The 25,150-nt window shown below is 42.4% G+C and overlaps 1 protein-coding gene across 1 annotated transcript in view; it reads right to left on the bottom strand.

The window, feature by feature from the left end:
• Positions 1 to 25,150, bottom strand: part of myo15b (myosin XVB) — a 461,255-nt gene that overhangs the window by 265,910 nt on the left and 170,195 nt on the right. The window contains exons 20-23 of the mRNA XM_078529125.1: positions 24,547 to 24,671; positions 5,034 to 5,151; positions 4,373 to 4,548; positions 2,196 to 2,286 (exon numbers count right to left, since the gene is read on the bottom strand). Coding sequence (XP_078385251.1) covers positions 2,196 to 2,286; positions 4,373 to 4,548; positions 5,034 to 5,151; positions 24,547 to 24,671 — 510 coding nt within the window. The remainder of the gene's footprint in view (positions 1 to 2,195; positions 2,287 to 4,372; positions 4,549 to 5,033; positions 5,152 to 24,546; positions 24,672 to 25,150) is intronic.

The following is a 25,150-nucleotide window of genomic DNA, read 5'->3' on the forward strand; positions in this document are numbered from 1 at the left end:
ATCTCCTTACTCTCCAAAGCTTGTCCATCATCTACAAGGCACAAGTCAGGAGTTTGATAGAATACTGTCTACTTGCCTGGATGAATGCAGCTGCAATAACACTCAAGAAGCTCAACATCATTCAGGACAAAGGAACCCACTTAACCAGCACCCCATCCACCGCCTTAAACATTCACGCCCTTCACCACTGGCATACAGTGGCTGCAGTGTGTATCATATAGAAGACGCACTACAGTAACTCACCAGGGTTCTTTCGACAGCATCTTCCTAACCTGTGACTTCTACCAGCTAGAAGGACAAGTGCAGCAGGCACTTGGAAGCACCACCACCTGGAAGTTACCCTCCAAGTCATACACCATCCTGACTTGGAAATATATTGCTGTTCCCCCACTATCGCTGGATCAAAATCCTGGAACTCCCTTTCTCACAGAAATGTGGGTGTACCTACACCACATGCACTGCAGCAGTTCAAGAAGGCAACACACCACCACCTTCTTATGGGCAACTAGGGATGGGCAATAAATCCTGGCTTGCCAGGATGCCCACATCCCATGAAAAAAAGCACAAAGCTTTGAAAGTAAACAGTGAGGAGGATTGTGAAGGACATCAGGAGAACATGGGCAGACAGTTAAAATTTAATGCAGAGAAGAGTAAAGTGATGCATTTTAGAAAGAAAATTAGAAAAGGTATAACAAAGTAAATGTTACAACTTTAAAGGAAGTGTAGGAATAAAGAGGCTTAGGGGCATATATACAGAAATCTTTGAAGTTAACAGGGCAAGGTGATAAGGCTGTTAAAAAATGCATACGGGGTCTTTGAATTTATAAAGAGTGCACAAACAAGGAAGTGATGCTAAATCTTTATGAATCACTGGCTTAGAGCTCAGCTACAGTATTGGGTCCAATTCCAGACACCAGACTTTAGGAAGGATGTCAAGGCCTTGGAGAGGATTCAGAGGAGATTTACCAGAATATTACCATGAATGAGGGACTTCTGGAGAGACAGAAGCTGGGATAGTTTAGATTATTGTGTTTAACTGTGTGTTTTAACAATACTGCAATTTGTATTTATATAAGATCTTTAACATAGCAAAGCATGCCAAAACACTCCACAGGAGTCTTAGCAAAGAAAATTTGAGACCGAGCCAAATATGAAGATGTTAGGCCAGATTGGCAGGTATCATATTCCCACATCGAGATGACCTGCCACAGATTCTGTTTCAAGCCATTGACTCCATCCCTGTCTGGCAACCACCCGATGGCGAACCAAATTGTTCACAACCTCAGTGTTTTATTTGACTCCAAGATAAGCTTATCACCACATTCTCTCCGTCACATGGAATTACCTGGATTTTAGCAAAGCTAATGACATGATCCGTCATGGCAGACTGGTCAAAAAAGTAAAAGTTCATGGGATCTGAGGGAAAGGGGCAAGTTGGATCCAAAATTGTGTCAGTGGCAGGAAGCAAAGGGTTATGATTGGCAGGTGTTTTTGTGCAATGGCCAATATTCATCCTTCAAATAACATCACAAAAAAGCAGATAATCTGTTCATTATCTCACAGCTGTTTGTGGGACCTTGCTGTGCGCAAAATGGCTTCCACATTTCCTATATTGCAACAGTGAGGATAGTGCAAAAGTACTTCATTGGCTGTAAAACATTTTGGGACATCCTTATGTTGTATAAGGAGTTACAATATATCAATGCAAGTCTTCCTTTCTGACTATTATTTAAAGCATGAGTCAGGACGCCACCTGGTGGAAGCTATATGTTATCTCCTGGACTCTGTGGGTCCTCCTGCAGACTGACTTTGTGGGTGTGTGCTGCTAGTGAAGGCGCCTTGGGACAAGAAATCACCAACACATTCACCACGATTTTCAATCTGTATATGTACATTCACATGGCCCAGTCTACATGGGCGGGATCACTAAAGGGCCCTCCTTGAAGGAACAGACTATAATCAAAATTTATTGTTTGGTGTTAGGAGGAGGGTACAAGTGACACATGCTCTCTGAGCCACCATGCTTCGATTTATCCATATACCGTTGCACTCTACCACCTTGCTCACTGCATGTGGTGGCTATGAGGAGGAGGGGAGGGGAAATAAGCTGAGCAGATAATAGGGTGAGGGAGGGAGAGAAGAGGAGGGAGAGGGAGGGAAGGCTGTCATCGTATGTGAGCTAATTATTTTCCAACCTGATTGCGTCTCTTATGAGCGACAGCTCGTGAGATGACCACTGCAGTTCCAAACCGCACAAAGGTCCTCTTCAACCTCTTGTAGCGAGCCCTGTTGTAGAGAAGTTGATGCATGGTGTTAGAGAATGGTACAATGGACACACACACATACCTCATTTCCCACTACCGTAAAAGCTAATAACTGGGGTCAAACTGTAAATTAGGTATTCCCAGATAAGCCATGCCAAATCTATAACTCTCAATCTCTGGAGAGGTCCACACCATCAAAGAAGCACATCGCTTCATACCTGAGCTAACTATATAAGGGACATGAGGTGCAAACTGTGTTACTCAGCTGTGCTTGCACAACAGGTTTCTTTGGAATGAGTTATATGATCAATCAATGTAAACAGAACTGGATCAGTAGATCATTGATGACTAGTTGACTAAGTTAGTAATTTACAACAGTACAGTCTTAAGTGGTTTCACACTCAATGAGGCAATGTAGGGTATCAAAGGTCAAGAGCATTGAGACAGGAACCAAGCAAAAGCTGGAATTAAATCGGCTTGCAAATGCTCTCACCTGGCTACTAGAGGCCATTTGCAAAGCAGTTACGGACCCTGTGATGGATCATTGTGATCCCCGATTCCATTAATTTGTTCCAAAGCTCCTGCTATGCATCCCATCACTTTGTATGCAAAACGTGTACTATTCATCCCATGGGATTAGGTGGAAGGGAATTTAACCCTCAACAGCAGCATATTTGTGAGCTCAAGTGTCTTATAGCAAACTAGTGCCACAAGTCACTTCCTCAGTAACATATCTGTTACCCTTCATAAGGCTGCCTCTGTCTTGTGACAGCTACTTCTCAGTAATTACCAGTAAAAGATATATACACATTAAAGTGAGTGGATAAGAAGATGGCTGGAAAGTATAGTAGGACAAATGTGTAACTAAACCGCTTTGGTAGGAAGGATAGGAAAGCAGAATTTTTTTTAAAAGATGAGAAGTTAGTAAATATTCGTAACAGCGATTTGGAGGTGCTTGTACACGAATCACAGAAAGTTAACATGCAGGTAGATTAAACAATTGTGAAAACAAATGGTTAAGTTAGCCTTTATTACATGGGAGTTGCAGTGTACAAGTAAGGAAGTGGTTGCTGAAATTATACAGGGTTTTGGTATGACCACACCTCAAGTGTTGCGTATAGATTCAGTCTCCTTATCTAAGGAAAGATAGACTTGCCTTAAAGGGGGTGCAACGAAGGTCACTGGGTTGATTCCTGCATGACAGGGTTGTCCTATGGGGAGAGATTGAGTAGGATAGGGACCTATATTCTCAGAAGAATAAGGTGATCCATTGAAACATATAAAATTCTTACAGGGTTTTACAGCTAGGAGGCTTTTGCACTGGCTGGAGAGTCTAGAACCAGGGGTCATAATCTTATGATAAGGGATCAGCTGAGATGAGAAGAAATTTCTTCACTTAAAGAGTTGTGAACCTTTGGAATTCTCTACCAGGAGAGCTGTGAACGCTCAGTTGTTCAGCATATTCAAAGCTTAGATAGATTTTTGGATGTTAAAGAGATCAAGGGCTATGGTGTTTAGGGTAGATGTTGGCATAGGGATAATGTCACTGGACTAGTAACCTAGGGACCCAGGCTAATGCTCGGGGGACATGGTTTCAAATCCCACCATGGCAGCTGGTGGAATTTAAATCCAACTAATAAAAAGAAATAAAGTTAGTTTCAGTAAGAGTGACCATGAAACCATTGTTGATCATCACAAAGACCCATCTAGTTCACTAATGTCCTTTATGGAAGGCAATCTGCTGTCCTTACCTGGACTGGCCTACATGTGACCCCAGACCCACAGCAATGTGGTTGACTCTTAACTGCAATAGCCTAGCAAGCCACTCAGTTCAAGGGCAATTAGGGATGGGAAATGCCTTGCTGAACGGTGGAGCAGGCTTGAGGGGCCAAACGTTCCTATTCTTTAAGTTTCTTTGTTAAGTTGGCCGCCAGAGTTGGCTGGGACCAAGAATCTGTCATTTTAGCTGGTAAAGGCCATCTTCATTGAATTGATAAGAGTGCCTAATTACAGGAAGCCCATCATTCTTGTAGTTGAGTGTCACTGCCTCGAAGGCAATGGAATATCTTGCATATATCAGGCTCGCAGACAGTGTAAAGGATTCTGACCTGGCCTGATGTCCCCTGATGTGAGATTGAATAACGACTATCTTCTGTTTGAAGATATGGAAGTTCTTTCTGTTGATGAAGCCACGGATGTTTTTCTGAATGGTGAGAGCTGCCCAGTTCTGGGTCTTCCGCCAACAATTCTCCAACTGATTGAAAAGCTGCTTCTTCAGAAACACCTGAGAAAACCACAGAGAGAGAGTGCCATTAAACTCAAGATCTGCCTTAATATACCCCAACAGATTGATCTCACTCTCTCTCTCTGCCACTCTGTGGTTATCAATCTCTTGTGAATAATTTCTATTGTCTATTTTACTATTCTTCCCCTTAAATGTTCCCCAATGTGTCCTGCTCTATATATCTCACTGCTGTTCAGTGTCCCCCCATCTGTATATCCAATTATTCCCCATTGTGTCCCCTCTCTATATAACCCAATGCTCCCCAGTATGTATTCTCTATGAACCCTCAATGTATCCTGCTGATCCCTAATGCATATACACTATATGTTCCAAAGTAAGCATTCTCTGTATATCTTGCTGCTCTCAGGGTGCACCCATCAAATATGCTATTAACCTCCTTATCAGTTCCTGGTATATATCTCCATGTTTACCAGTATTCACTCTGCAATACATAACTCCACTGGAAGTATCAACAGTCTAATTACCTTGGTGAGTCCAAGCTGATAGGAACCCGGAGTTCCCTCGGTGATCTTTTCTAGAATAGAAGAGCAGAGCTCACTGTCTGAGGAATTCTCCTTGTTCCACCTCAGTAAAATGCTGTACCTGCAGTGGGGGCAGAAAAACACATGGGGGATGAGGGGGCAGCACATTTTCCTAAACAACAGGCAAAATGTATTTATTTTCTCAAAATTCTGCTGGGTATCTTTCAAGCTTCTAGGGTGACTGAGAATTGTATCTCCTAAGAGAAGCAGTCTTTTTTTTAATTTCTCTGCGCTCCTGATTTGCAATCTTATTTTTGTTGGATGGAAAATCCTTTCTCCAATGAATCTGCAGCAGAAACAAAATTCTTTTATCAAAGATTTAAATGGGTTATTTTCACTACATGGTTAGCAATGTGCTGGAGTGGACCATACCACCTGCTGGAGAAACTGTTCAATATTCATCCCTCGCATCCCAAAGGAATGAGATTTTGGAGGGTTCAACAACACATGTGAGTCGCTCCATCAAATTACTCCACATCCACTAAAAATTACCCTTGAAGTCTCTTTATCACTCATTGTAGAGAAATTAGTTAACATCAAGAGCAACTGATACTGATGTAACTACGATGCAATGACACATGATTAAGAAACTGAGATCTGGAAGGAAGCAAAAGTATAACCTCGTGTAGAGTACATAAATCCGTAATTAAACAAGAATGCTTTTTCACATATTACAGACCAAGGTAGCTTCCTTATGTTTGTATAAAAAAAATTTCTCTCAGAGGGTTGAGAGACTTTGGAATTCACTTCCTCAAAATGTGGTTGAGGCAGAGTCCTTGAATATCTTTAAGGCAGAGGTAGATAGATTCTTGATAAGCAAGGGGGTGAAAGGTTATGGTGGGTAGGCTGGGATATGAGGTTAAAATCGGATCAGCCATGACCTTATTGAATAGCGGAGCAGACTTGAAGGGCTGAGTGGCCTACTCCTGCTCCTAATTTGTATGCTCGTATGTCCTTAGCATAACAGGCATATCCTAATGAAACCCCAAACGCAAGATGAAACATGGTGGCAGAGGATAAAGCATAAACGACCCTGAAAAACTCCAAGTGAAGACTGCAGACCTAAAAGACCTACGAATCTTTAGAAAAAGGACTAGAAGAAAACAAGTTGAAGATTCACCTGAGAACAAAGGATTGTGGGTGCAGCAGATATAAACTGACACACAGACCTGGAGTTCAGATAGCAATTAATACAGATCACAACCTATAAGCCAAACAATTGAAGCAGAAAAAGATCCAGTGCTTAGAACAAGCGTGGAGCTCACATTGCCACTCCCAGAACCTTTCTGAAGTGCTGAAGGCTTGCAACAGGCTCAATATTGGGACTCTAGATGCAGAGCAGTTTCAGGTTTGCGTAAAAAGGAACAAAAGGATCAGGTCAATACTTTGCTTTATGCAATAGGGGCTATCGCAGATGCTATAATAGGAAGAAGGGGGCTCGATGAGGCTTCAAGCTCATGTAATAAAGTCCTCCTGGCATTTGATACATACTTCAGTGTTCAAATAAATTTAATCATCAAATGAGAAAAGTTTAAGAGGAAGAAACAAAAACCAGGTGAATGCATGGATTCATCAATTAATGACCTGTACAGGCTAGCAGAAAATTGTGACTACGGGATCTTCAGAGATGAATTAATACGTTATCACATTGTAGTTGGGGTTTTCGATGAAACCCTATCAGATCTCTTTCAAACAAGGGAAGGTTTAACTCTCACAAAGGCAGTACAGATAGTACGACCAACTGAACTTAGGGAGCAAAACAGCAGTTGTTCGTGGGGAAAGTGATGATCCTTCAAAAAGGATGAGTGAAGCCATTCAGTATGTCAGACAGAAAAGAGAAAGCAGATTGAAGCAAAAGCCCAAAAAAAGGAGAAAAACATGCCAACCATCATCTTGAAATGCTCTCAGTGTGGTGGAAAAACCTGAACAAGAGGGAAGAACGGCCAGCAAGGGAGCAGGGTGCCACAACTGTAGAAAGTTAGGACATTTTAAAACTGTCTGCCGAACTAAAATACAAGCAGCTCACAGGAAGAAAGAGGAAATAACAAGACCAAGTCAAATCCAAGGAGTGGAAGGGCCACTGAACCAACAAATAGCCTTTCTAAAAGTTAACGAAACAGAAATTAATAACTGGAGCAATAAATTATAAGTTAATGGTCACCCCACAGAATGGTGCAGGTGTTTCAGTATTATCTGATGAAGTAAAGTGACTTAAAAATATCACCATCCTCCATTCAGTTGTAAGGTCCAGGAGGGACTACTCTGAAAGTAACAGGCCAACAATTGGTGAGATTAAGGTACAAGGATAAAGAAATTATTGAACCCCTGTCTGTTATACAGAACCAGGAGTCATCAATATTGAGCAGAAAAGCAACTTGTAGTTGAGGCTGATTTACAAGGCTGAGGAAATAGCTGATGAGAGTCGAGTAATGTATTCAGAAATGAATTTCCATCTCGATTTTCAGGCTTAGGAAAGTTGAAGACAGAATATTATGTAACCCTAAGGGCAGATGCTAAGCCTATATGTCTCTTCACAGCGAGGAAGGTCCCTTACCCACTCTTGGACAAAGTCAAGAGCGTGATTCAACACATGTTATAACAAAGGGCTCTCTCTCCAGTAACTATACCGACAAACTGGTGTTCTGAAATGGTCACAGTACCAAAGCCAAATGGTTCATTTAGAATCTGTGTGGGGTTGACTCAATTAAACAAGTCAATAGAGCGCAAGATCCACCCAGTGGCATCAGTGGATTAAAGTCTCGTCAAATTAGCAAAAAGCACCCTCTCCACAAAATTGGATGCAAACTAGGCTTTTGGAAGTTGCCTCTCCACAAAGAATCCTGATTGTTAACTACTTTTATTACCCGTTTGGTCATTATTGTTTTAACAGGTTACCAGCTGGAATTGCTTCTGCGCCTGAGATATTCCAAAGAATGATGCCTCAGAACCTGGAAGACATGGAAGGGGTGATATGCCATATGGGCGACATTCTCATACACTACAGTCCAGTGAGAACAGTCTCCAAGGTTCTACAAGAAGCAGGTCTGACATTGAACAACAATGTGAAAATGCAAAGTCTATGATAAGATTGTTAGGGCACATTCGGCAGACCCACAAAAAATCAAGGTGATTAGAGAATTTCCATAGCCAAGAACCATCACAGAATTACAAAGATTTCTTGGGATGGTCAGCCAAGCAGGCAAGTTCCTGCCAAACTTGGCAGAAGTCAATGAGCCATTACAACAACTGTTGAGACAAGGTCACCAGTAGTGTTGAAATATGGATCAGCAAAATGCTTTTGACAAGATCAAAAATCTCCTAATTTTACCAAAAATTCTAGGAATTGCAATCCAGAATTGCCAACGATTGTAGCAGCAGACTCATCGTCTAAAGGTTTGGGTGCTGTACTATATCAAGTATATCAAAGACCAGTTTATCATGCCTCTAGATCTCTCACGGACACAGAGAAAAGGTATGCAACCATGAAGCACTTTGGCTTGTGAGAAGTTTGCTGATTATGTCATGGGGTTAAGGTTTAAAATTGAAATCGACCACAAACCTTTGGTTACACTTCTTAATGTAAAAGAAATTGCAAATCATGCCACCTAGAATTTAACTTTTAGACTGAGACTCATGAGATATGATTCAGTTACTAAGTACATTCAAGGGAAGTACCAGACAAAAACATTTGCACTATCAAGAATACCAGTGGAAGGAGTCAAACTGGGAGATGTAAATTTTATTGAAGTGGAAGCATATACTTCACTCATTACTAAATGCTTACCAGCCGCAGGATAAAATTACAAGAGATTAAGCAAGCACCATAGCAGGATGACAAATGCATCCAAATAAAACAGTATTGCTAGAATGGATGACCAGATATACTCCTAACAATCCAGTGCTTTGCCAATACTTTGAATAGAGAAAACATCTCACAATTATTGATGCTTTCTTAGTTTTTAATGACAAACTAGTAATCCCTAAAACAATTCAACTCAAAATTCTCCAAAAAATACATCAAGGTCACTTTGGGATAGCGAAATGCCAAGCAAGAGCCCAGCAGTCAGTCTGGTGGCCAGGCATCGGTCAATCCATTGAAGAATTAAACATGAATTGCCATACGTGTGCAGTGAATAGCAACAGCAGAGTGAACCACTGGCACACTCCACTTTTCCTTCAGGACCATGGCAGCACCTGAGAATGTATTTATTTGAGTTTTCATCATCATCATTGATACATACAGCAGATGGTTTGAAGTGAGTAAATTGCACAGCACCATGGCAGAGGCAGTTATTACATTATGGAAAAGAATCTTCATGACACATGGCATCCCAGACATTGTGGTGTCCTCAGTTTGTGAATGAGCTGTTCCCTTTGCACAGTAATATGATTTCATGCATGCGACTAGTTTGCCTTGATATCACAGTCGACTGGAGAATCAGAAAGAGGAGTTCAAACAATCAAGGAATTTGAGTACTGCTGAAGAAAGAGACATGTCTCAGCTTTTTGTCATGTACATACATTGCACCTGTTTCAGCTAAACAACATAAGTGACAGCCATTCACTAACTCATTCCTCATGACATTGCCTTAACCAATCAGGGTCAAGCTGCCTGGTTTAAGTATCAAACAATACTTGGCAGTTAACTGTCAATCATCAATAACTGATGCATTCTCCATGACAACACCACTTGCCAACCAATCAGCACTCTCTTCACATTCAAGAAAAATACTTGTTTTCCCCTTTATATTGGTATTCTTGCGAGTGGCCTGATGATTGGAAGACGAAAAGTCTCTTTTTTCAGCAATATTCAAGTTCTGTACTACCAAACGGCTAATCAAGGAATTGATGAAAAAGAATGAAGATATTAACATAGCCCCTCTTAACTACAGAACTTTACTGCTAAAAAACGGGTTCTTACCATCGGAACTATTGATGGGGAGATGGCTGCAAACACAACTTCCAGCTCGACAACAAACATTATAACCTAATATTACCTCAGATGATCGTGAGAAAGTTAGAAAGTGTGAGGAGGAACGAAGTGACAGTCAAGCCGGTAATTTCAACTTCAGGCACAAAGCACAAGACTTGAAAGTGCTACAGCCCAAGGAGTGGGTGTGAACACGAGATCAACAGAAAGAAGGCAGAGTAATAGGAAAAGCTCCACAACCGAGAACTTATAGAATTGAGATGGACCAGGGAAATATCAGAAGGAACTGGACAGCCTTGGTATCATTGGAAAGGAAACCAATGGATCCTTGTACATACTATTTAGATCCAGATGGAGACAAGGAACCAGGAACAAATAGAAACTCTACAACCACCCAGGTGGAAGACACTCCTATCAAATGACGAGAGTGTGCAGATCGTCCTTAACCTGGAAATGAGATCAGGACCAGATCAGAGAGATTGGTTGAGGCACCTCAAAGACTAACCTATGAAGTCTGACAATTGTGGGGAGATGCAGGAGGATGTATATAGTTGGGATAAAGACTTGGGAGGAGATGTAGAGTAAAGGGTTAACATCAGAAGCACCTGATACTAGTGTAAGTGCTGATGTAATTACGATGCAATGACACATTATTAAGTAACTGAGATCTGGTGGGAAGCAGAAGGCACAACCTCGTGTAGAGTTCTGAGGTGTAGACAGATCTGTAAATAAACAAGAATGTTTATGAATTACAGACTAAAGTAGTTTTCTTAGCGTAACAGGCAAACCCTTAACAAACCCCATCTAGACCGCAAACACAAGACGAAATACTCATCTTCCATCTAAACTCAACACAACATTGAGCAAAGAACCCAGTGAAGTGTACTCACTGTTGTTTTGGAGATAATATGACAGATAATTGGAAGAAGATGAAATTTCACCAACTGCAATGAAATCTCACCAACTCACCAACGAATCACCAGTTAATCATTTTTGGTGGTGTGAATGTTGGCAAGGACTTGAGGAGAATCCTTGCTTCTCTATCAACAAGTGACATGGGCTCTTTAACATTCACCTCAATGGGAGGAATTAGGTCTTGTTTCAATGTCTCAAAGAACAACACTATCCACCCCCGGCACAACACAGCCTCAATGAGCCAATGTAGTCACTTCCTCAAGTGGGGTTTACACCTGCTTTAGATGCTGTACTACAGAGGCATGTGGACACTTGGTTCTGTGTGAAATAGGGGACTGGCCACTGCTAGAGAAGTTGCAATGCTTTTCTGGCCATGTACAATTCCATGTTGCTAATTGTATGGCTGGGTCTGTTGCTCCAGTTTTCATGGGCATATTAATCTTTTTAAAAATGTTATCGAGCCATGAAATCATTTACAGCACAGGAGGAGGCCATTTGGCCCACCGAGTCCATGCCGGCTTTCCATGGAGCAATCCAGTCAGTCCCACACCCCCATTCGATCTCCACATTTATTTCTTTCAAATGCCCTTTCAATTTCCTTTTGAAATCATTTATTGTTTCTGCTGCCACCATGCTCCAAGCCTTTACCACCTGCTGCACAAAAAAGTTCTTCCTCACTTTCCCCCTGCATCTCTTGTCCAAAACCTTAAATCTGTGTACCCCAAGGAACAGCCTAAAACAAACCTGTCATAGTAAAGTGAGTGTTGGTCCTTTAGAGAGTGACAGTGGGCAGTTAATAATAGGTGATAAGAAAATGGTGGAAGAAATGAACAAATATTTTGCTTCTGTATTCACTACAGAAGATACAAAAAACATTCCAGTAATAGCTGCAAATCATGGACTGAGCTCATATGGAAGCTTCTGGAATAGTCTTTTATTTGTTTAAAATGGACACTGATGAACTGTTAAGGTAGCTTTCAGGAATAGTTTCTTAGAACAGCATGTTCCGGAGCTAACCACAGAGCAGGCTATACTAGACTTGGTATTGAGCAACAAGATAGAATTAATTTTAACCTCATAGTGAAGACACCCTTATGTAGCAGGGATCATAATATGATTGAATTTTACATTCATTTTGAGGGAGAAACAAGTGCGTCCAAGGCTCATATTTTAAACTTAAATAAGGGCAATTCTGAGGGCATGAAAGCAGAGCTAACTAAAGTGAACTGGCAAATCAGGTTAAGGGATATGTAAATAGAAGCTCAGTGGCAGACATTTAAAAGGATATTTCAGAACACACAGAATATTCCAATGAAAAAGAAAAGTTCCAAGGGGAGGGCCCACCAGCCCTGGTTAACTAAAAGTTAAAGACAGTATCAAACTAAAAGAAAAGGCATATAATTACGCAAAGACAGGTGGCAAGTCAGAAGGTTGGAAAGAATATAAAGAACAGCAAAGAATGACAAAAAGATTAATAAGGAGGGAAAAATTAGAGTACAAAAGAAAGCTAGTTAGTAATATAAAGACAGACAGTAAGAGTTTCTATAGATATTTAAATAGGAAAAGAGTTAACAAAGTGAGTGTTGGTCCTATACAGAGTGCGTCTGGGGAATTGATAATGGAAAGTAGGGAGATGGCGGATGAATTGAACAGGTATTTTGCTTCGATCGTCACTATAGAGGACACAAGTAACATCCCAGAAATAGCTGTAAATCAGGAAATGGAAGGACGGGAGGAAATCGGGGAAAATTACAATCACCAGGGAAGTGGTATTGGGCAAATTGTTGGGGCTGCGGGCTGTCAAATCCCCAGGTCGGGATGGACTTCACCCTAAGGTCTTGAAAGAAGTGGCTAGTGAGATAGTTGATGCAGTGGTTCTAATTTTCCAAAATTCCCTAGATTCGGGGAAGGTTCCATTAGATTGGAAAACAGCAAATATAACTTCTTTATTCAAAAAGGGAGGGAGACAGAAAGCAGGAAACTACAGGCCAATTAGCCTACCAACTGTCATAGGAAAAATGTTAGAAGCTATTCTTAAAGATGCTATAGTAGGGCACTTCAAAAAAATCAAGGTAATCAGACAGAGTCAACATGGCTTTGTGAAAGGGAAATCATGTTTAACCAATGTATTAGAGTTCTTTGGAGGAGTCACATGTGCTGTGGATAAAGGGGAACCAACCAGTGGATGTACTTACTTAGATTTCCAGAAGGCATTTGGTAAAGTGCCACATCAAAGGTTATTGTGGAAAATGAAAGCTCATGGTGTTGGGGGGTAACATATTGGCATGAATAAAAGATTGGCCAGCTAACAGGAAACAGAGAGTAGGCATAAATGGGTCTTTTTCTGGTTGGCAGGATGTGATGAGTGGGTTGCCACAGGGATCAGTGCTGGGGCTTTAAGTTGTTACAATTTATATAAATGATTTGGATGAAGGGACCGAAAGAATGTTGGCTAAATTTGCTGACGACACAAAGGTAGGAAAGTAAATTGTGAAGAGGGCATAAGAAGGCTACAAAGTGACATAGTTAAGTTAGGTGAGTGGGCAAAGATCTGGTAAATTGAGTATAATGTGGGCAAATGTGAAATTATTCATTTTGGCAGGAAGAATAAAAAAGCTTATTATCTAAGTGGTGAAAGATTGCAGAGGTCTGAGATTCAGAGAGATCTGGGTGTCCTAGTGCATGAATCACAAAAGACTAGTCTGTAGGTACAGCAAGTAATTAGGAAAGCTAATAGAATGTTGTCATTTATTGTATGGGGAATTGATTACAAAAGTAGGGAGGTAATGCTTCAGTTGTACAGGACTCTGGTGAGACCACATCTGGAGTACTGTGTACAGTAATGATCTCTTTATTTAAGGAAAGATGTAAATGCAGTTCAGAGAAGGTTTACCAGGCTAATACCAGGAATGGGTGGGTTGTCTTATGAGGAAAGGCTGGACAGGCTAGGCTTGTATCCACTGGAGTTTAGAAGAGTAAGAGGCGACTTGATTGAAACTTTTAAGATCGCGAGGGGTCTTGACAAGGTGGATGCGGAGAGGATGTTTCCTCTTCTAGGAGAATCTAGAACCAGGGGTCACTGTTTAAAAATAAAGGGTTGCTCATTTAAGACAGAGATGAGGAGAAAATTTTTTTCTCAGAGGGTAGCGTGTCTCTTCCTCAAAAGGCGGTGGAAGCAGAGTCTTTGAAAATTTTTAAGACAGCGCTAGATAGATTCTTGATTATCAAGGGGGTGAAAGGTTATCAGGAGTAGGCAGGAATGTGGGGTTGAGGTTACAATCAGAATGAATGGCGGAGCAGGCTCAAGGGGCCGAGTGGCCTACTCCTGCTCCTAATTCGTATGTTCATTTGCCAAAGGGGTCAGGTGGCCTTTGCTTATTTAACACAAACTATCAAGCTTCCAGAAAGTTCCGAATTGAAAAACCACAGGTGGGGTCCTCCCCCTGGAATGGACATGCAAATGCAAATATTATCTGTGGAATTCACACTTGCTATTGTTCGAAGATTACTCAAAACATAGAGTCAATGTACTCCTAAACTCTATGCCTCCAGGTTTGCAGCTCAGCAAAGGAAAGCTGATGAAGCGAGTTAGGAGTGAAAGACCACCATCTATCTCCTATTGTACATCAATAGCCTTTTAGTTTTAAGCCATTGTGGGTGGACAATGGCCATTGATCATGTGACCAAAACTGGCTTCTGTACTGAGATCCTTTATTATTCCAAGACCCAGAGGACCTGGGCAGCCTGCAGAAGAACACGGACAAGACAGCAGCTGCAAAGAAAGGCTGTGCCATTTTTGCCATTTAAGAACAACCAGACTCTGAAACTTACTGCAAGTTATCAAGCAGCCAAAGTACTTAACTTGCTCCAGTTTCAAAGTTCACTTGAGAACCAACCTCCTAGATATTGGACTACAAGAAGCCTCACAACCTGCTGCAAACCCTTCACTTTATGAGGGCTTTGCTTCAACTTTAAATCATCAAAACCATTCAAGAAACCATAGGCCTGCCATGTGGGAGACCAGAAATCAGAGACTGAATGAACTGTAATCTGAGGCTGAATTAACTATAATCTGAAAAGGGCACAATCTTTATTTGTATCCAATCTTTATGTGTTTGTGTGTGTGCATTCATGAGACCAAGTATGTTGCATTAATTCACAGTAAGTGCATGAGAATAAATAACCTCATTTATTTTTAAACTCACAAAGGCTTGCTGCTGAACTATTTAATTGGAAGACATGACTCTTTCCATACAAAATATACTGATTATGGGCAGTAAGAGAGAAAATACATTCTGTCCGTGACACCTTCTTTGTCCCTAATAGGGCCTACTCCACCTCATTACCCGCTTATGATTTACATGCCAGTAGAATGTTTTTTGGTTCTCTTTTATGTTAACCGCCATTCTTTTCTCATATTCTCTCCTTGCCAGTCTTATTTTCCTCTTCACATTCCCTCTCAACCTCATGTACTTGACCTAATTCTCATTTGAAGAATTCACCTGGCATGCATCATACACCTTTTTTCATTTCACGATAATCTCTCGTCATTTAAGGGGACCTGTTTTGGTTTGCCCTTGTTGGAACGTATCGAGCTTGTACTGGAAGTATCTCTTCCTTAAAGATTACCCATTGTTCCATTACAGTTCTTCCTGTCAGTCTTTTGTTCTATTTTACCCTGGCAGATGCCTTCTTATTGTATTGAAATCAGCCTTTTTTCAATCTAGACATTCTACTTTATATAATGCCCTCTTTTTACTGCTATAGCCATCATATTCAGGTAAGTACTCAAAGGTCCAGTCTTTTCATAAATGTTAGTGAAAGGATGAGCGAATGAGTGAGTGGATAAATGGATGAGTGAATGAGTGAGTGAGTGAATGGGTAAGTGGGTAAGGTGGGTATGTGGGTGAGGCGGATAGGTGGGTGAGATGGATAGGTGGGTGAATGCGTAGTTAGGTTGGGCTGGAGTTAGGTTGGGGAGTAGTTGAGTGATCGGGGGTGTAGTCATATGTGATTAGGAGTAGTCAGGTTGGGTCGGGGTTAGTCGGAGGGTTAGTTGGGTCGTTGGAGGGAGTAGTTGGGTGGTTGGGGAGGGCGGAGGTAATTGGCAAAGGTCAGTTTGGAGTCATATAATTACCCAGGCTTTAATCTGTGTTAGGGGCAGGAGGGGGATTAATTCAAACAGCCCTGATTTCTCCTGTTACTACCCGTCCATAAACAGAAAGGTGATTTTGATTTCTGATTTTCCCCTTTATAAGTGGTGGTGAGCTTTCCCCAACCCTTCAGTTTTGGAGTTATACAATCCTCTATTAAAAACTCCACAGCAATCTCAAGATTAGATAAAATAAGAGGGTGTGTTTATTTTACACACACACATAAAACAAGGGAAAGGGGTTTCGCAACATCGCCACTTTTTGCATTCATATAATAAGAGAGGGAAAAGGGAAAGAAAGCGGTTCAGGGCAAGATCACCATGACAATAAGAATTATGGTTTCACGTAAGTCCAGTGTCCAGTAAATCAATGTCCAATGAAGGTTCTTTCCAGTGGCTTTGTCTGGCAAAATTGCTGGTCTTGCTCCTAGGAACTTGATTGCAGGTTGAGTCTATTGAAGATGCAGCAAAGTATTCTTGTATCCTGGGTATTAGTTCACTCCGTAGGTGAAATACAGGGTTCTTTCTGAAAATCAGACTTGGAGAGAGATGGAGGTCAAAGGCAGGCTGCTAGCCTGGAGTCGGTTCTCTTCGGAGGTTAAACCGCAACTCAAGACAAAATTCAAGAGCTGTATACTTAAAGCAATCCAAACAGCTTAAGTGTCAGTCATGTGACAGGATGATTTCAGGTCGAGCCATTCAGCTAACGAGGCACCTAGTTGAAACCCATTGTGTTTTGGAGCAGGTAACTTTGGGGCCAACACAACATTGGAGATTAGGAGCCACAAATAGCTATAACCCTTGCCCATAGCTAGCTGGTGCAGGCTTATCATCTACAAAACCTTTGTATTGGCTTGGCTCGAATGTTTATGCAATATAAGTCACATTCAGGGGGATGATAAGGTCGCCTTTGTCCTTTGGAACAGCTTAGAATCTTCCAGAACTACGAGCATTTGATCAGCTGCAGCCATTTTATCAACCCAGCAATTGTTCATTTTGAAAAACAGAAAAAATAATTTTATAAGGTAGCCAGGCTAACATACATATATATATATTCCTGTCCCCATACATACATATATATATATATATATATATATAAATAGCAGGGGGAAATTTCAGTTCCCTGCTGCATTCTCAAGGTTTACACATGGGACAGGGTGTCAGCCAATGTGAGTAATTTCTTTTGTTGGCTAAAAGGCTGAAAGATCCAACACCAGGGTATTGAGGGGAGTTCCAGCTATATTGGAGTCCAGCAGGTGCTGGGTTCCCTGCCTGACCTAGCTTGTTGGGGCTTTTGATTTATTTGGGGGGGGCGGGGTTCTCCCAGATCCACATCATGGACTGCTGGTGGGGTACCCTCCAGCCAACCTGAGAATTTCTTTAAATTTCCCAAGCAGGGTGGCCACATCCTCCCACTGCTCTGGGGACAGGGTTGCTGTTTGGGCATTTGAGATTCTGGGATCTGCCAGCCTGGCAGCCGAGGGTTCAACTGGGGAAGCCTCCTTCTCACTTGACCCTCTTGGTTACACTCAGATGTGTCCACCCCTTGGTAGACAATCACTGGTTGACTGGGCTCTGGGTTAAATTTGGTTCTAACTGCACTTGAAGTCTCCTTATGATAGTCCCAAGGGCATTGGAGTTTCAGGGTTACTGACTTACCCTCATCTGTTACCTTGGGAGGGGTTTGGTTCCCATGCTGTCCCATTTTGTTTGGGACACTACTGCCCTCAGGTAGCTGTCCAGCTCTTGCTGTACCTCTGGGTGACTTATCAACTGGGCAAGGCATCACCCTCATTCTTTCTGGATGAACTTTTCTGCTCCACAGTTAAATTTGCCATCTGGTGGTCAGTGAAATCAATCACTGGCTTCCTGGCCGGGGCCTTTGACTTTGAAGATGGTGCTCTCCTAACGTGTTCCATGTCCTCTGGAACACAACTGCCTTTGTGGCTTTTCAACTGGCAGAGGCATCTCACTCCCCATCTGGTCACGGGTTTAGGAACTCCCCTTTTCCTTATCTAATGTTGGAAAGAAGTTTCCTGCTGGCCATATTTCAGGCAAGTCCTTATCCTTTTCCTTTCCAGGCTTAATAACCTGTCTTCTTTCAGGATCTTCGACTAGGTGGGGCATCTCCCTCACTATTTCTTTCCCTACTCTAGGACTTCTCTGGTCCCTATTTAATTCTTGGGTACTAGGGGAATCTCGGGTCTGCATCCAAATTTGGAAAGGCGGGTTTGGGTAGCCAGGCCTCCTGCTCATCCAGCAGGGCTGTAGGCTCCTCTTGTTTTAAATCTGGGTAAGCTAGTTTTCTCACCAACTGAGTATCTGTTCGGGAAGTTTCTTGGCATCCCTCTTCAAAAAGTGAAAAGAAAGTTTCTGACAGCCAGACCTCCTAATCATCCAGCAGGGGTATGGGCTCCCTTCTTTGCAAATTTGCTGGCTGGCTCTTGGGGACTTCCTGTGCCCCTAGTTATCCCTGGGGAGAAGGATTTCGCTAGCCCCTCTTTGGCTGCATCTCCTCCACCCTTTGCTATTCCTATCTGTAGTGATTATTGTTTTATTTAGTGTGTAATATACCTTTAAGAATACTGCTTGTTAAGGAATATCACATGATCTTTAGTACCCAATAGGAGAGTAGCGCTGGCTACCTCAGTAGTTAGTACAGTAGAGATAAAGTTTGAGTTGAAAGCACACATGTTGCTGCTGAGTACCTTGTAAATAAACTTAAAGTTTCCACCCAAGAAGTGTCTGCAGATCAACTCTATCATTAATAGAACCAACCACCCACCACTCACAACAAACTGGCGACGAGGATAAAACAAGTTTAACAGAACAAGTCAAGTGAAAAGAAATCAGCACTGTACCTCGCCCAGTGATTGTAAGTAGAAAGACCTGTTAGAATTAAGAAAGATATCCCCTCTCAAAATGCTGCAATTCGGGAGAATTGATCCTTTTGACCTAGCCACAGACAATCGGTCTCATTACATTGAACGCCTCACATACTTTTTTTAATCGAATGATTATGAGAATGAGATTACGGGGGAAGAGACGAGACGAGTGATCCTCTTAAGTACATGTGGGAGTAAAACCTATGGTTTGATTCAAAGTTTGACAGCACCCAGTGCCCCAGATTCGAAAAGTTTTGATGAATTTGTGGACCTCGTGAAGGGCAATCATCAACCAAAGCCCTCAGTCACAATGCAAAGGTTCAAGTTTAATTTGAGAAATAGAGCCCTGGGTGAGACAGTTGCATGCTATATGGCAAATTTTGAACAACTTTACGGAACATTGTGAGTTTGGTACATCTCTAAATGACATGCTCAGATATCGTTTAGTGTGTGGTGTGAACGAAGACACTATTCAGAAGAGGCTATTGCCTGAAGTGAATTTGGATTTCAAGCAGGTGCTAGAGATAGCATTGGCCATGGAAAGTGCAGTAAGAGATTCAAAAGCAACACAGGGCACACAAAATGGCACCGTCCTCCACATTGGGCGGGAAACTCCAGCTGAAAAGGGCATGAAAATGCAAGATTCTGCCAGGAAGTGGGGACCAGCTCCCGCTAGCTGAAGAGTATGGGAAAATAACTTAGCAGCGAAATCAAAGAATAATTTCAACAGAAGTGGAAGCAAGCAGTCTTTTAACGATTGGCAGTTTAAAAAAATCGAATGCTATTATTGTCACAGAAATGGACATATAATGAGGCTCCACAAGGAAAAATTCAAGCAGGCTTGTAAACAAAAGAAGAAGCCCAGTGAAATCTACAATGTAGAAGAGCCTGAAACAACAAATTCAGATATTTACTCATTGTTTAATCTAAAAGTTGGAAAGGCAGAACCAATATTTGTCACAGCGAAAGTAAATGGCAGACCTGTCAGAATGGATGTGGACAGGGGAGCTTCCACTACAATAATCGGGGAACATATCTTCAGATATTTGAATAATGGTGATCATCAATTAAGTTTAGAAGAAACAGCTGCCAAACTCAAAACACGTACAGGTGAAGATATTCAAGTAAAAGGCAGAGTAACTGTCCATTATGGAAGTCAATTGGCAAAGCGACCCTTGATGGTGGTAGCAGGCGAGGGGCCAAGCCTCCTGGGCAAAACTGGCTGAAGGAGATTAAGTTAGAATGAGCTGAAATTTTCCAGTTGAGAGCAAGTGGGTTACCAAAACTACTTCAAAAGTATGCCACAGTCTTTAAGGGCGAACTTGGGAAAATCCAGGGGCTGCAGGCAAAGATTCATGTGAATCTGGAAGCTGCCCCTCGCTTCTTGAAGGCGAGACCGGTGTCATACGCACTGCGAGGAAAAGTCGATACCGAACAGGACAGACTAGAGAAACTGGGCGTTACACAATCCGTTCAGTTCTCAGAATGGGCAGCGCCCATAGTCCCCGTCCTTAAACCCTACCAAAGGATCCGAATTTGTGGAGACTACAAATTGACGGTTAATAAAGCAGCTAAGCTTGACAGGCACCCCATTCCAAAAATTGAAGACCTGTGTGCCAAGCAGGCAGGAGGGACAACCTACATGAAGCTTTATAAGAGTCATGTTTATCAACAACTAGAATTAAGTAATGCCTCCAGGGAATTTGTCACAATTAATATCTACAAAGGGTTGTACCAATATGCTCGATTGCTTTTCGGCGAGTCCTTCGCTTACACCATCTTTCAGAGAACAATGGAAAGCTTACTGTAGGGACTGCCCCAGGTCATAGTCTATTTAGACAATGTATTGGTGACAGGATTCACTAAAAAAGAGCATTTGGCAAACTCAGAAGTCTTGAAACGTTTCTTGCAAGCTGGAATGCATTTAAAAAAAAGAGAAGTGCACGTTCCAAGTGAGGGAGGTAATCTATTTGGGTCATCAAGTAGATTCACAGGGCCACCACCCATCTGAGGAGAAAGTGAGAGCCATAATTGAGGCACCTGCGCCAAAGAACACCTCCGAGCTCAAATCATTCCTAGGAATGATCAATTATTATGAGCGGCTCTTGCCCAATTTGTCTACAGAACTGCACCCCCCCTGCATTATTTACTCAAGAAGAACCAACATTGGTCTTGGCAGGTGCCACAGAAAGAAGCTTTCATAAAGGTGAAGCAATTGTTGCATTCGTCCAACCTATTAGTACATTATGACCAGAGGAAAGAATTGTTGCTGACATGCGATGCAGCTCTCTCTGGGGTGGGAGCAGTACTCTCTCATCGGATGGATGGCGGCACGGAACGGCCAATAGATTACGTCTCAAGAATGCACACCACAGCAGAAAAGGGATACTCGCAGATAGAAAAAGATGGTCTGTCCATCATCTTTGGTTTGAAGAAATTTTACCAGTTCATACACGGCCGCCATTTTACAATCATTTCAGACCACAAACCATTGCTAGGATTGTTCAGTGAGGGCAAGGCTATACCATCCATAGCCTCGGCAAAAATACAAAGATGAGCTTTAATTCTGGCAGCACACGAATACACTTTCTTACATAGGCTGGCAACCAAATCGCAAACGCCAATGCAATTAGTCGTTTGCCTTTACAAGAAAATGGTGAGGACGTCCCAGTTCCACAGGAACTTGTTTTACTGTTACATTTCTTAGATTCCTCGCCGGTATGTGACCGACGGGTCAGCGACTGGACAAGTCGGGACCCAGTCTTAGCTCAAGTACAAGAACAAGGGCTTCATGGTTGGTCACAAGAGCTCGTATCTGATGAAATGAAACTGTACTTCAACAGAAGATATGAAATAACCAGCCAGGATGGCATCCTATTGTGGGGGGCACAAGTGATAGTTCCTCCAAAGGGAAGGGAGCCACTTTTAATTGAACTACACAGCACACGTTCAGGAATTTCCCGAATGAAGACGATAGCACACAGCTGTCTGTGGTGGCCTGGGATGGATGGCGAAAGAGAGAGTTTAATGAAGAATTGTGCACAATGTCAGCAACTGCAAAAGTTGTCATCAACAGCTCCGTTACACCCTTGGGAGTGGCCAAATGGACCCTAGGTGCAGTTACACATTGACTATGTGGGACCTTTCCTAGGAACAATGTTTCTGCTCATTGTCGATGCCCATTCAAAATGGATTGAGGTGAAGTCACCAACATCGACCACTACAATTGAGAAGCTCTGTCAAAGTTTTGCCATTCACGGACTACCAGAACTGGTCGTTTCTGATAATGGCACAGCATTTACGGTGCTGAGTTTCAATGGTTCATCAGCCTCAACAGTATCACTCATAAAAACTTCACCCTACCACCCTTCCTCAAATGGGCTGGCCGAAAGGGCGGTTCAAATGTTCAAGGCAGGTATGAAAAAGCTAACTGGCAATTCCTTGGCAACCAAGCTAGCAATCTTCCTTTTCCAGTATAGGACCACCCCTCACATAAACAACAGGTGTCACACCCACGGAGTTATTGATGAAACGCCGTCTCAGGATGAGATTGAGCTTAATAATGCTGAATTTAGAGGGGAAGGTGGAAAGGAGTCAGGGAAGCCAGAAAACTAGACATGACTGGCAGAGTTGTGAGAGGATATTTACTGTGGGAGAGACGGTATATGTGAAGAACTTTGGAGAAGGAGCAAAGTGGTTACCGGGTGAAATAAGCGTAGTGACTGGACCTCTATCTTACCATGTGGAGGCGGAAGGCCAGGACATACGGAGACATGTGGACCATTTAAGGAAGAGAGAAATAGATCACAAAGAATTGATTCCACCGGTATTCACGACCGGGTCAGCGTTTCCTGTTGAGAGTACAGACACGTCTGATGTTCCTGTAAGAGTTGAGGATACGAAACTGCAGGTACTCATCGAAGCACCTCATGTTCAGGCAACTCTGGAAAAGGAGGTTCCTGACAAAGCATCTGAAGTTGTAGAGCTGAGATGTTCGACATGCATAAGGAGACCCCAGAAAGACTATACTTGTAAATATAAAATGTATATCCAAATAAAGGGGAGGGGGGGTAATAATTATGGTTTTATTTAGTGTGTAATATACCTTTAAGAATAATGCTTGTTAAGGAAGATCACATGACCTTTAGTACCCATTAGGAGAGTAGCACTGGCTACCTCTGTAGTTAGTGTAGAGATAGCGTTTGAGTTGAAAGCACACATGTAGTTGCTGCTGAGTACCTTGTAAATAAGTTTAAAGTTCCCGCCCAAGAAGTGTCTGCAGATCAACTCTATCAATAGTACCACTTGGCCACCACTCACAACACCATACCAGCTTTTTTGCTTACCCCGGCTCCTCAGCTGAGTCCTGCCCACCTATTTTGGATGTCTGGGAGTTAACTGTAATACTTGCTCTGCCTTTTAGGCGGTGGCAAGTGTAGATTTGCTCACAAGGTAATGACTTCCCCAATGTAGTTACTATATTCGGGCCCATGTCCTCTGGAACACCCTGGCTCACATGGCTCTGGGTAGCTTCTACTGCTTTACCATGTGGCTCTTTGGCTCTGTGAGGCAGCTCCCTCACTATCAATTTGCTGCCTGGGAATGGCCCTGTTCCCTAGTTAATTTAGCAAAGGTGTTAGCTAATTCAGTCTCCGGCTCACTCCCTTCAACTCTTTTGAAACCCATTTTCCTGAACTCTTATTTTTACTGGCCCAATCTCAACCTTTTAAAATCCTTGATGGGTTGATCCCCATCAAACCACTCACCCACCCACCACATCCTAAATCAATCTTTTCCCTGAGCCACCTCTTCCCTGATGGGTTCTTTCGCCCCCTGCAAGTTCTCGGAACTTTTTTCTGCCTTCTGCCACACTGCGGAGTTTTGCTGAAATTGTACGGGTTGCCCAGCTTCTCTGGGCTTTTCTGGTTTCTCGGGGCACAGTGCTTGGGATCGCACTAAGTCATTTCCTCGTAATATAGCTAATTCCCTCTCTGCTTCTTGAGCTTTTAATTTCATCCCCAGCATCTTTTGCTGGTGAGCCCATTCTCTCTCTTGTTCTCTTTTCAGAGACTCTTTCTCTAGTCTCCTCTTTTCCAGCTCTATCAGCCGTTTTGTGGGTAGGGTAACTATCTTGAATACAGGTTTCCAATCATTTTTTGGTTCTGATTCTTCTATCTGTTCTGGATAGGGACTGAGTTATAACTTCTCTCTTATCTATTAATGGTAGTTCCTTGGCTCTATCAAGCATAGCAAGCTTACCCTATATTCTGAAATTCCTTTGCCTGTGGATGAAAGACCAGTGGCGACAGGGGGGATGGGGTTGGGATATGGGGAAAGTGGTCAGAGAATTGAATCCAGTCACTGCTCACAACCACTTTCTCAAGGGATGGGCAATAAAAATGTTAGCCTAGCCAGCGACACCCACATCCTGTAAAAGAATTAAGAAAACATTTAAAGGAAAAGATTGGTAACAAAGTTTCACTCTGATTTCCTATCCCCATCAAACCACTCACCCACCCACCCCTCCAATCAGGGCCAATGCCAATGCAGGTATCATAACATGTAGAACTGTACCTGCTGATAAAATCCAGGAGCAGAATTCTGACAGGATAGCCTTCCTTTCGAATGTGGATTACCTCCATAATCCCAGAGTGTCTGAGTTGGGCACCAATGCACTCTACATCAAACTGGCCAGGGATCTGTCACAGGCAGCCATTGAAGGGGCAATGAAATCAAAGTAGAAAACACACATGAAACAAACACTAGCACCATCCCGACCTATCACCGCACTCTCCGGTCACTTCCAGTTGAGCCACAATGCCAATATATTTCATCCAAGAGGTAAGTGGAAGCTGATTAGAGCAAGCCAATCAGTTCAGACATGGTTTGTCCAATACCTCAGCTGTTTAATCTAAAAAAAGAATCAACTAGATGTGCAACAAAAAGTTCTGTCCTGGTACAAAGATCCTCTGAGTTGTACATTAATATTTACAGTTTTAAGGGGAGGCTTGATGCCTGAGAGAGAAGGGAGTAGAGGGATGTAAGGGATGGGTGGGAAGAGGTAATTAGATTGGGAGGAGGTGTGTGTGCAGTCTAAACATCGGCATAGGCCAGTTGGGCTCAATGGCTTGTTTCGGTGCTGCACATTCTACGTCATTCTATAGAGTGTAACTCCTAG

The sequence above is a fragment of the Cetorhinus maximus genome, chromosome 24 (assembly GCF_964194155.1).
Source record: "Cetorhinus maximus chromosome 24, sCetMax3.hap1.1, whole genome shotgun sequence".
Taxonomy (NCBI): Eukaryota; Metazoa; Chordata; class Chondrichthyes; order Lamniformes; family Cetorhinidae; genus Cetorhinus; species Cetorhinus maximus.